This window comes from Tinamus guttatus, unplaced genomic scaffold (assembly GCF_059628265.1).
Source record: "Tinamus guttatus ecotype Peru unplaced genomic scaffold, ASM5962826v1 Tinamus_guttatus_pri_ptg000010l, whole genome shotgun sequence".
In the NCBI taxonomy this organism is placed as follows: domain Eukaryota; kingdom Metazoa; phylum Chordata; class Aves; order Tinamiformes; family Tinamidae; genus Tinamus; species Tinamus guttatus.
This window is the reverse complement of record NW_028288544.1, coordinates 3,915,253-3,927,967: the sequence shown is the minus strand read 5'-3', so window position 1 is coordinate 3,927,967 and position 12,715 is coordinate 3,915,253. Positions and strand designations below refer to the sequence as shown.

Genomic DNA, 12,715 nt, shown 5'->3' with positions numbered 1-12,715 from the left:
TGGTTCCAAAGGAAATGTGATTGCTCAAATGACTCGGGACTCATTCCTGTCCCCTGAACTGGGAAGTGGCAGAACCCACCTCTGGCAGCACAAGAGCGGCACACAGAAGGTAAATACATCTGAAATTGTTAGAGCTCTGAGCTAAATTATGCTATACTCTCCTTTCAGGAAAATAGGGATAATTGCATGCAGATCTTTTATATAAAATAATCTGAAATTTTCTGTCAGAAAGAGGTAGAGAGGACAGAGAGATACAACTGTTGTAGGTTTCCCGACTGATTGAACAGGACAGTATCTCTCATTGCTGGTGTGGAAAAATCGAAACACTAAATTGGGAAGAAGTAGATTTCTCTATTACTCAGCAAAGAAATTGGAGTCATAGTTGCGAGAGAGAGAGAGAGAGAATGAGGCAGCGCGAAAGTGTGTGGCCTCTGTGGATTCAGGAGCACACCTGCAGACACTGGGCTGGGGGGAAAGAGTTCCTGAGCTGGCAAGGAAGGACATATCTGCATCTCCCAACTGACCTTCATGTGTGCTAGTCATGAATGGGCTTTCTGAGCAGCTATGGTATCACATACTGTTTTGTTATATATTTGGGGTATGCTTTGTTATTTTTATATTGAAAAGCTCACAGACAAAGCTCCACTGTCTCTGTCTTTTCTGTGAGTTCAATTGTTTGAGTATTGTTTGTCCCAGCTCTATTGGAAGATTGGGGTATATAAAAATGACATTAAAATATTATGTTTTAACTGACCATTCCATATTGCAGGTTATCCATTTATAAGACACACAATGGATCCCTCGAAAGACTATATACTCCACCACAAAGGATGTTGTTTCGCAGGAAAAATAACTACGCCTGAGTACATTGATTCCTTGGAGACATTTGAAATCAGAGACAGTGATGTATTTTTAGTTACTTTTCCAAAGTCAGGTGAGAAAGAAAAAATCCCACAAGGGAAAAAAAAAAGAGAGAGAGAGAGAAACCTCCCCCCTCCACAACCTACTAACTTAACAAAAAGGGGAAAAAAAAAAAGAACAGGTAGAAATTCATTTAAGGTTTCTTAGACCACTCCGGCAGAGCCATGTCCTGATGAGCCAGGCATGGGGCTCCTGGTGATGTCCATGTGAACCTTCCTCATTCTTGGATCTCAACTCTATAGATGCACTCAGAGCAAACTTACTCTACACAAGGACATCTGCATGGATTCAAATTCTCTCGGGTGTCTGTATTTACTGGTCTGTAGTATAGAGAGTAGAAGAAATCAGCACAGCCACACAGTGCACTTTTAAAAAGGCTAAATGCTTCCTCTCATTGCCCAGATGAGTCACCTATTCAGCATTCACCCTGCACTATCAGCGCCCAGCACACAACCTGTACTGCCAGCACAGCTAGGCACCATAGCCCAGGAGTCAGGTGTTCCCTCAGCAACTCTAGGGATCTGGTTGCTGCAAGCATCTGCTTTATGGGGCCCACCTGTGCTTTACAAACATCCCTTTACTAGCTGCTGGTTTCATGACATCCCTCAACAGCTGGCAGGATTTCTGGCAGAAAATGTATTATCTAGAGACCTTCATCAGGAGAGAGTTTTAGATCTGAGGTCCACAAAGATGTAGGAATTCACTTTGCTGCAGGGCTTGAGGACACATGGAACTTATGTAGAAGCTGAATATAGTGGATAAAGAAACAAAAGGTTCAGGTAGAGAACATGACATTTCTGCAGTGACAAAACAAAAGTATATTTCCCTTCCACACTCAGAAGTGATCCAGAGAGTGTTTGCTCTCTTTGATCTGCTAAGGAGTGCTTATATCTCACTTACATCTATGAAGAGGCTGTATTTATGACCATATACACTAGGTCTGAGTAAGGAAAGAAAGAAATGAAAAACAAACAGGGTCCAAATAAATTTTTCCTTCTCAGGAACTGTGTGGACTCAGAATATTTTGAGTTTAATAATTCATGAAGGCCACAGGAACGGAACAGAAAACATAGAGAACATGGACAGAATGCCATGGCTGGAATACAATGTTAAAAATATGGATTATACAGCTCTTCCTTCACCCCGTGTCTTTGCCACTCACCTGCCTTACTACTTAACTCCAAGAGACCTGAGAAACAAAAGGGCACGTGTAAGTATGATCATGGGGCTTCTTTTCAGCTGTCATCCAAAATGTGCCTGCATGCTGCCTCTGGCGTCTGCCTCACATCCTTATAGTTGAGGCTCCTGATGCCGTTAAGATGTAACAACCAGGAAGATTTTTTCATTTCGTCAAAAAACAAACAAACAGACAAACATACAATCAAAAAAAAAAAAAAACCCTGAATATCCTTTCAGGGAAGTTCATATGAATTTCTAGTGCTGTTCTTCCACAGCTGACGGCCTTGCCCAGATGAACAGTAGCAATGACACGTGTAACCCTGACCCCATGAAGATAGGTATCCATGGGCACTGAAGGACTTCACAGGGAGATGTCACCCACTATAAACAAAATGATGGTGTAGCATGATCTGGAATTGACTTATCATGTTTGTCATCTCCACTTTGTTTTCTCACCTATTATGTAAGGACAGTTAAAGAAAACCACACAGAGAGAGAGCGAAAAAGGAGCCCTTTTTCAGTATCTTTCAGACTAGTGTTCTTTTCTCTTTTGCAGGTTATCTATGTTACCAGGAACCCCAAGGATATTTTGGTTTCATATTTCCACTTTTCCAAAATCATAGCTGCATTAGAGGAAGTATCAGATTTCAGCCTTTTCATGGAGAGATTTTTAGCTGGGCAAGGTAAGATATGTTGCTTGCTAAAAACCCCAGTCGCATTGCGTAGTTTCAGTCTGAATAGAGATTACTTACAGCAATCAATATCAACCACTCAGAATCCTCAGCCATGTTTGCTGCTCCTCATCAAAGTGCAAGTGGCTTTTTATATGTAAATACATACGAACACAGAAAATTTCCACTGTGAAATTGTAAGAATGGTCATGATACAGAGAAGATAGAGACGTAGTTTTCTGTGGGAGCTTCTCCAGATACCAGGAAGTAGATCAGTTCTCCTAATCAGCATGGAGGATTGTCAGCCAAAAACTGTGGTCATGTATTAGTATATGAGAAAAAGACACTCAAAATAGGAAAAATATAATCTGAAAATCACCTTTTCAAAGACCTAAATGTTAAATGTTAAAACATGTTGAACGTTAAAACAAAACATTTATATTTTAACCTGTTGCCATTTGCTGCAAATGTCCAACTAACTGTGCCTCTTTCAGCACAGCTACCCATTGAGTGTCAACAAAAAAAGACAATGGAAATCAAAGAATCTTACCCTTTTGTCCTCAAAACATGATATATCTACTGCCTGTTTCTGCTGCTAATAGCGTTTCTCTCCCTTTTTTTTCTTTTTTTTTTTTAATCTATTATCTCCCTTTCAAGTACCTGGCGGTAAGTGGCTGGATCATGTAACAGGCTGGTACAGCCATGCGGAGGACTTCAATATACTCTTCCTTACCTATGAAGAAATGAAAAAGGTGAGATTAGTTAATATCTCCCTATTCCAAATATTCTCTATCTTCAGACTGGCCTCTGTGATAACATTTCTGATTGAGATATGCTTAATCCCTTGTGGAACAGAATGCAAAATTGCCATCTCAGAAGCCCTCCTCTCAGTTACTCAAATGATGCACGATTACTCTCTCACAAAAATGGTTTGCAACCATATTTATGTCTTTTATTCTACTCTTTGGCTCTTTGCATAACCAAGACAGTTTCAATGTAACATTAATTGTAGGATCTCCGAAGTGCTGTGCTGAAGATCTGCAACTTCCTGGGCAGGAAGCTGAGTGAAAAGGAAGTGGAAAGCGTTGTGAGACAGGCTACGTTTGAGAACATGAAGAAAGATCCCAGGGCAAACTATGAGATACTGTCAGAAAACCTCCAAGTGAACAAAGAAGGTCATTTTTTACGCAAAGGTAAATTTGAAGGAGGATAGCACTGTAACTATTTCATGTCTCTTATCTTGTCATGAACTTAGGGTTTCCAGTCTCAGCTTGACAGGTACATGTTCTATTTCTCACCTCCCTTAACTGCCTCTTTCCCCAGGCACTGTTGGAGACTGGAAAAACATCATGACAGTAGCACAGAGTGAAAGGGTTGATGAAGTTCTGAAAAAGAAAATGGAGAATCTGCCCATCAACTTCATCTGGGATATTAATGATCAGGTGTAGACTGCTTTCCAGCTTCATCACCCTTTGGTATTCATAGTGGATGGACATATTGGAAGTCTTGGAAAAGCTAAACATAAACAACTGGAAATAAATTTCCAGCTACATTATAGAAATAAAATTTTTGTCAGCTCATTCACAAAGCTCAGTTCGTCCACTGAAATGTCTGATTTATGCCAATGTCTGTTGTAGTTTTGCAAGCTCTTTTTCAGACATTTTCCTTATGATAAATGACATCTTTTTCCCTCATATTTGCTTTTAATCTCACTGGCTTTAAATAAGACCATGGTTGCATACAAACAAGTAGAATACACCTTGATTTTGAAGATTGCCTAAAAGTTTCTCTAACAAATCAATATTTTTTTTTGTGAATTTCTTTAGTAATGAATTTCTTTACTTGATAATATGTATAATATTCCACAACAAATGAACTTCAATACCTTTCCCCTCCCCTATAGTCTCATCCTGAACTTTGTCCAAGAGCAGCTAGCGCCTGAAAGGTAAGTGAATATAACTTATTAATATTGTAATGTTGTGATGCCCAAAAAACTATACAAATTGAAATTATGTTCAATTTATTGCAGATAGACTTTGATTCAGATTCATACTAACACACAAAGGCAAATGATGACCCTGAGAAAGCTGGTGTGAGACCATATTTGTTGCTCTTTGGATTCCCCAGAGCAATGCATCTGAGGCTAGAAATCAAGCTTTAGGATCAGCAGATGTTGCCTTTATGACATTTATATATCATTCAAAATAGATACGGAATTACAAAATATAAAAGGGAAGGATGATAGGAGAAAAGATAGAACACGCTTTATCTGTCACCATAAGGGTTTACTCAATGCTGAAAAAAAAACAGTCCTACTGCCCTTTCTGGCTTATTTTTATGCTGTTCTGCCCAACCAATCTGTTGTGTGGGGAACTCCCCGGAGTATTGATCTAAGTTAAAAAGTAATCCTTCACAAAACACAACTCAGAACTGGGGAACAAAATGTCCTTCTCTGTGATGTGATCAGCAGGCAGGTAATGGTGAGAAATTCTCAGGCATGATTTTATTTTTCTACAGGCAGAAAGACAGCGATTTAGGAAGATAGAAAAGAAGTAATCTCACATCACATTGACTGGTCTTGCAAATCTACAACATCAGACAGCTGAGCTTTACATAAAAAGGAAAAATCATTTTCTCTCTTCCTTGGCAAAAATTATATTAATAACATTGTTGCATTTTAGATGTTGTCTTACCACACTCTTACCACACTCTTACCACACCTCTTTTTTAATCTAAAAATAGATAAAACAGGTTAAGCACAGTGATATTCATTTTCCTCCCCTTTTTTATATCCTTGTAGAAGAGGAAGAGGACTTTTGAACTTATCTTAATGGCTATATCAGCCTTAAAATCCACAGACTCTTATGGCTTCATTAAAAAATATAAAGCCACTTCAGGCAAAGAACAATTTAATGGGTTAGAATCCATAAAACAAATTTCAAGATAAAGAAATCATCAATAAAGGCTTTTGTCCTCTCACATGTCAGATACAAGGCAATTACAGCTCACAGCTGATCCGAAGCACTACCACATTTTATCTGAATATAATGCCTTCTTACTGCACATATGAAGTCCAAGAGTTCACCACCTTTAACCTTTAAAGATGTACTTTGATATAATCCGAAACCAGAAAAACTTGTTGAGATGTGTTACTGACATATTATTGCACATAAACCAGAAAAATATTTTTATTTCAGTGATAAGTATTTTAATTATAGAAACCCTTGACACCTAGACAACACAGGAAAACATTTGGCATGAGCTCACACACATATGATTTAACTGACAAAGCAAATTCCATACTCCTGACTGAGAGCAGATTTGGCCACTCTGATCTACTACTTCACAATGTGCTCAGGCGATTCTTTGGGCCTACTGTAAAACCTTAGTTGGAGGTCAAATCTTTTGGGGCAGAAGTTAACCAAAAGTTCATCCATAAAAAATCCTCAGCAAAAAGCAAAAGACTTTATTCACCTCTGTTCCTCTTCAATAGTCCTTTGTGATGCCGTTGAAGAACAAAGACTAGAATGAGCATTTAAGTAATTCCTGGAATGCTTACTTTTTTTCCCATATATATTGGTTATTTATTAGTTCTCTAATCTCTGTCTGAGTTAAAGATAAGCAGGCCCTGAAAGAAAGCCAACCAGCACCGTGTCAGCTGGTACACTGCTTGGTTCCAGAGGAAACGTGATTGCTCAAATGAGTCAGGACTCATTCCTGTCTCCTGAACTGGAAAGTGGCAGAACCCACCTCTGGCAGCACAAGAGCGGCGCCCAGAAGGTAAATACATCTGAAATTGTTAGAGCTCTGAGCTAAATTATGCTATACTCTCCTTTCAGGAAAATAGGGGTAATTGCATGCAGATCTTCTATGTGAAATAGTCTGAAATTTTCTGCCAGAAAGAGGTAGAGAGGACAAAGAGATACAACTGCTGTAGACTTCCAGGCTGACTGAACAAGACAGGATCTCTCATTGTTGCTGTGGAAATCAGAACACTAAATTGGTAAGTAGTTTTCTCTATTACTCAGCAAAGGAATTGGGGTCATAGCTGTGAGAGAGAGAGACTGAAGCAGAGCAAATGTGTGTGGCCTCTGTGGATTCAGGAGTACACCTGCAGACACAGGGCTGGGGGGAAAGAGTTCTTGAACTGGCAAAGAAGGGCATATCTGCATCTCCCAACTGAGCTTTGTATATGCTAGTCATGAATGGGCTTACTAGGCAGCTATGGTATCACATACTGTTTTATTATTTATAAATTTATTTATTTCAATTTATATTGAAAACCACACAGACAAAAACCCACTGTCTCAGGCTTTTCTGAGAGTTTAAGTGTTTGACAATTCTTTGTCCCAGTCTGTATGTGAAGATTGGTGTATATAAAAAAATATTAAAACATACTATGTTTTAACTGACTATTCCACATTGCAGGTTACCCATTCATAAGACACACAATGGAACCCTCGAAAGACTATATATTCTACCACAAAGGATTTTGTTTTCCAGAAAATTTAATTACGCCTGAGTACATTGATTCCCTGGAGACATTTGAAATCAGAGACAGTGATGTCTTTTTAGTTACTTTCCCAAAATCAGGTGAGAAAAAAAAAGTCGCCATATGGAAAAAAAAAAGTGAGAGAAAAAGAAAAAAAACAGCAACTAACTTAAACAAAAAAGAACAGGTACAAATTCATTTAACTTTCTTAGACACATGCAGAAGAGCCATGGCCTGATGAGCCAGGCATGAGTCTCCCGCTTATGTCCATCTGAACCTTCCTCATTCTTGGATCTGAGCCCTGTAGATGCACTCAGAGCAAACTTACTCTACACAAGGACATCTGCATGGATTCAAATTCTCTCGGGTGTCTGTATTTACTGGTCTGTAGTATAGAGAGTAGAAGAAATCAGCACAGCCACACAGTGCACTTTTGAAAAGGCTAAATGCTTCCTCTCATTGCCCAGATGAGTCACCTATTCAGCATTCACCCTGCACTATCAGTGCCCAGCACACAACCTGTACTGCCAGCACAGCTAGGCACCATAGCCCAGGAGTCAGGTGTTCCCTCAGCAACTCTAGGGATCTGGTTGCTGCAAGCATCTGCTTTATGGGGCCCATCTGTGCTTTACAAACATCCCTTTACTAGCTGTGGGTTTCATGGCATCCCTCAACAGCTGGCAGGATTTCTGGCAGAAAATGTATTTCCTAAAGCCCTTCATCAGGAGAGAGTTTTAGATCTGGGAATGCAGATGGGAATGCATCTGGGATGCAGGAATTCGATTTGCTACAAGGTTTGAGGACACATGGAACTTGTGTAGAAGCTGAATATAGGCGATAAAGAAATGGAAGGTTCAGGTAGAGAACATGACATTTCTGCAGTGATAAAAGTATGTTTCCCTTCTGCACTCAGCAGTGATCCTGACAGTGTTTGCTCTCTGATCTGCTAAGGAGTGCTTATATCTCACTTACATCTGTGAAGAGGCTGTGTTTATGACCATGTACATGAGCTTTGAATAAGGAAAGAAAGAAATGAAAAACAAACCAGGTCCAAATAAATTTTTCCTTCTCAGGAACTGTGTGGACTCAGAATATTTTGAGTTTAATAATTCATGAAGGCCACCGGAATGGAACAGAAAACATAAAGAACATGGACAGAATGCCATGGCTGGAATTCAATATTAAAAATTTGGACTATACAGCTCTTCCTTCACCCCGTGTCTTTGCCACTCACCTGCCTTACTACTTAACTCCAAGAGACCTGAGAAACAAAAGGGCACGTGTAAGTATGATCATGGGGCTTCCTCTTAGCTGTCATCCAAAATGTGCCTGCATGCTGCCTCTGGCATCTGCCTCACATTCTTGGGCTTGGAGCTGGGGCTCCTGATGAGATTAGAGCTACACAGAAGCTGTAACTGCCAGGAAGATTTGCTCATTTTAAGAAAAAAATGAAGCTGAATCTCCTTTTAGGAAAGTTCAAGTGATTTTCTACTGCTGTTCTTCCACAGCTGACAGCCTTGCCCAGATGAACAGTAGCAATGACACGTGTAACCCTGACCCCATGAAGATAGGTATCCATGGGCACTGAAGGACTTCACAGGGAAATGTCAACCACTATAGAAAAAATGATGGTGTAACATGATCTGGGATTGACTTATGTTTGTCATCTCCATGTTGTTTTCTCGCATATTATGTAAGGATAGTTAAAGAAAACCACAGAGAGAGAGAGCGAAGAAGGAGCTCAGTATTTTTCAGACTAGTGTTCTTTTCTCTTTTGCAGGTTATCTATGTTACCAGGAACCCCAAGGATGTTTTGGTCTCTTATTTCCACTTTTCCAAAATCATAGACACATTAGAGAAAGTACCAGATTTCAACATTTTCATGGAGAGATTTTTAGCTGGCCAAGGTAAGATATGTTTCCTTCTAAGAACCCCAAATCCCATTGCCTAATTTTGGTCTGAATGGAGATTAATCATAGCAATCAATATCAACCACCCAGAATCCTCAGCCCTGTGTGCTTCTCCCCATCAAATTGCAAGTAGCTTTTTATGTGTAAATTAGATATGGACACAGAAAATTTCCACTATCAACCTGTAAGAATGGCCATGATACAGAGAATATAGAGAAGCAGATTTCTGTGGAAGCTTCTCCAGATACCAGGAAGTAGTTCAGTAGATTTTCCTCATCAGCATGGAGGTTTGTCAGCCAAAGACTGTGATCATGTATTAGTATATGAGAAAAAGACACTCAAAATAGGAGAAAATATAATCTGAAAATCACCTTTTCAAAGATCTAAATGATAATAGCGGGTTATAAATAGTTGCTAACTTTTACATTTTAACTTGTTGGCATTTGCTGTAAAAGTTCAACTAATTGTGCCTCTCAGCACAGCTACACATCGAGTCTTAAGAAAAAAGGATAATGGAAGTCTACTGTTTTTTTCTGCTGTTAATAGCATTTCTCTCTGTCTCTGCTTTTTTTTTTTTTTTTTTTTTTTTTTTTTTGTAATTGTTATCTCCCTGGGTAAGTACCTGGCAGTAAGTGGCTGGATCATGTAACAGGCTGGTACAGCCATGCAGAGGATTTCAATATACTCTTCCTTACCTATGAAGAAATGAAAAAGGTGAGATTAGTTAATATCTCCCTATTCCAAATATTCTCTATCTTCAGACTGGCCTCTGTGATAACATTTCTGATTGAGATGTGCTTAATCCCTTGTGGAATAGAATGCAAAATTGCCATCTCAGACAGCACTGCTTCAAATTGCTGACATGATGTACGATTACTCTCTCACAAAAATGGTTTGCAACCATATTTATGTCTTCTATTCTACTGTTTGGTCCCTTGCATCACCAAGACAGTTTCAATGTAACATTAATTGTAGGATCTCCGAAGTGCTGTGCTGAAGATCTGCGACTTCCTGGGCAGGAAGCTGAGTGAAAAGGAAGTGGAAAGTGTTGTGAGACAGGCTACGTTTGAGAACATGAAGAAAGATCCCAGGGCAAACTATGAGAAACTACCAGAAGTCTTCGAAGGAAACGAAGAAGGTCATTTTTTACGCAAAGGTAAATTTGAAGGAGGATAGCACTGTAGCTATTTCATGTCTCTTGTCATGAACTTAGGATTTCCAGTCTCTGCTTCTCGACAGGTACATGTTCTATTTCTCACCTCCCTTTGCTACCTCTTTCTTCAGGCACTATTGGAGACTGGAAAAACATCATGACAGTAGCACAGAGTGAAAGGGTTGATGAAGTTCTGAAAAAGAAAATGGAGAATCTGCCCATCAAATTCATCTGGGATATTAATGATCAGGTGTAGACTGCTTTCCAGCTTCATCATGATTTGTTGTTCATAGTGGATGCACATATTGGGTATTCTGGAAGGACAAAACACGTCAATTTCCAGCTGCATTTTGGAAATAGATGTTCTGTCATCTCATTCACAAAAAATGACTCATCCAAGGAAGCACCTCAGTTACACGAGTTTCCTGTTTGTATTTTTACAAACAATATCTTCTTTCCTTCATGCCTGCTTCTCTCTGCTTTAAATAAGACCTTTTTTGTATACAATCAAGTAAGAATAGATCTCTTTTATTGAACCTCGTTTAAAATTTTCTGAAAATTTTCGGTTGTGTATTTTGAGGCTTTTCTTTAGTAGAACCTTAAATATCTAATCTGAAAATAACATTTACTAACCCTGATATATAAAGTTATGCTTTAAAATCATTGATTTCCTTTGTTCTCAGTACACAACAGATACTTGAGTGTTTGCTGGTAAAATGGCCTTTATGTTACATCAGCAATCTCCAATGCTGTCTATTGACTGAAAAACTTGTTATGGTTATTTAGGTCATGTTCGTCAGTCTGCTGCTTTAAATTTTGAGGAAAGAAATAAGCCATAGCAGTAGCAATTTTCCATTGGGAAGAAAAAAACAAACAAAAAATCCAAACAGCTCACATTTGTACTTGATTATTTGCCAGACCTGTTGATGTGAAAGGCTACCACTTATCCATGACTACTGCCTTATATATGCAGACTCACGACAATGGCCTGAGGTGGTGGTGGTGGAACTCCAAGGTAGCTCTCCTGTGGGCTTCCTCTGAGAAAACAAGAACATAGATGCATGTCAAGAAGTTTCTATCAACATATTAAAATACATTTGCAAACAACTCCATTCCTCCCACACATCTGCTCTGTGACATATTGATGACTCTACGCAGTAACGAATTGTATGCTGCTTGCAAAGGGAGGTCTAAGTCCTGCATTTTTTTTTAAATCAATTCCACCTGTTGACACTACTTGCAAAGCAGAACTTTAGACCCTCTCTGTACACACATCAATAAGTTCCTTAGTCTCTAGCATTTTTGTTCCTCTAATAATCACCCACCACTTCCAGCACAGCATAGTCTGGAGGGTGCAGAGAAAGGTAATTATTTGGAACAAAATGCTTCTTCCTTGACTTTTGTTTTCCCAAATACCAACTGCTCTTACTGGCAGAAAAAGCAAGTTTTGAACACTCAGCCCTGCTTCCACATACAAGATCTACACCTTCATACTATGGTTAAATGCTTTCAATTGCTATTGAATTGCTGTTGTCTTAATAAGTGCGGAAGGTTGGACAATTTCTAACTTTAAAAATATTCCGAGCCATTGTTTCAACACGACAAAAGCATCTAACTTCAGTTTTCTCATAAACTATGTGAAAAACACAAAGTTTCCCCAGAGGTCACATCCTGGCTTGGGATCAGCTATTTCTTCCCACTTTCAATCCAGCTATTTCAGCCTTCTGATACATTCTGGCTACTTTTTTCCTGGACGGAATTATTCGTACACAGCATGCTGTGTTGTAAAGATAGCTGCTGCTGTTAAGACAAAGGAGACTTTGTACAAACGACTTCTAAGAGCAGCACTTTTAACACTGGCCAGTGGAACAACCAGGTCATCTTCCTTGTGTGAACTTCGTATCCCTGATATAAAGAATATAAAGCGCAATACAAACTTGCACAAGCTACGTTATCACCATGCCCCTAGACATGCGAGTTTGGACTTCCCAAAGTGAATCAAGGATCTTTTTCCTTTGTACGTATTTACATTAGCCCCAGAAAACGTAAACTAGTTCGAAGTCAGAGACTTAATGTATGTTTTTTGCTGAATTTGCTTTAAGTACAAATAGCAGAAGTAGCAATTACAAAGAGGACCTTGATTTTGCTGTTTTTTCAGTGGCAGGCTATCTGCAAGTCCTAGTATAACAATAAAAAGCCTCAATAAAACCTCAATACAACCACAATAAAATAATAAAAATTGCATACATACATACTGTACATCACAACGTGGACCTCAGGAAATACACTATCAGCTACAAGAGATTTTACTAGCATTCAGCACAGAAAGTAACATCAAGTTCAAGGCTGTAAATGTGACTACTTCATGGAATTATACATGAAAAGCGCT

General features: G+C 39.0%; 2 protein-coding genes across 2 annotated transcripts; both read left to right on the top strand.

The window, feature by feature from the left end:
- Window positions 1–792: 792 nt before the first annotated feature.
- Window positions 793–4,230, top strand: LOC148596331 (amine sulfotransferase-like). The gene is made up of 6 exons (XM_088522531.1): window positions 793–934; window positions 1,923–2,131; window positions 2,657–2,783; window positions 3,429–3,523; window positions 3,784–3,964; window positions 4,095–4,230. Exons 1-6 carry the CDS (start codon window positions 793–795, stop codon window positions 4,217–4,219), a joined length of 879 nt encoding a protein of 292 aa, XP_088378657.1. The 3' UTR covers window positions 4,220–4,230.
- Window positions 4,231–7,222: 2,992 nt separating this feature from the next.
- Window positions 7,223–10,657, top strand: LOC104574994 (amine sulfotransferase). Its single transcript, XM_088522106.1, has 6 exons — window positions 7,223–7,364; window positions 8,337–8,545; window positions 9,044–9,170; window positions 9,793–9,887; window positions 10,149–10,329; window positions 10,458–10,657. The coding sequence occupies exons 1-6, from the start codon at window positions 7,223–7,225 to the stop codon at window positions 10,580–10,582; spliced, it is 879 nt and encodes a 292-aa protein (XP_088378232.1). The 3' UTR covers window positions 10,583–10,657.
- The last annotated feature ends 2,058 nt before the right edge of the window (window positions 10,658–12,715 follow it).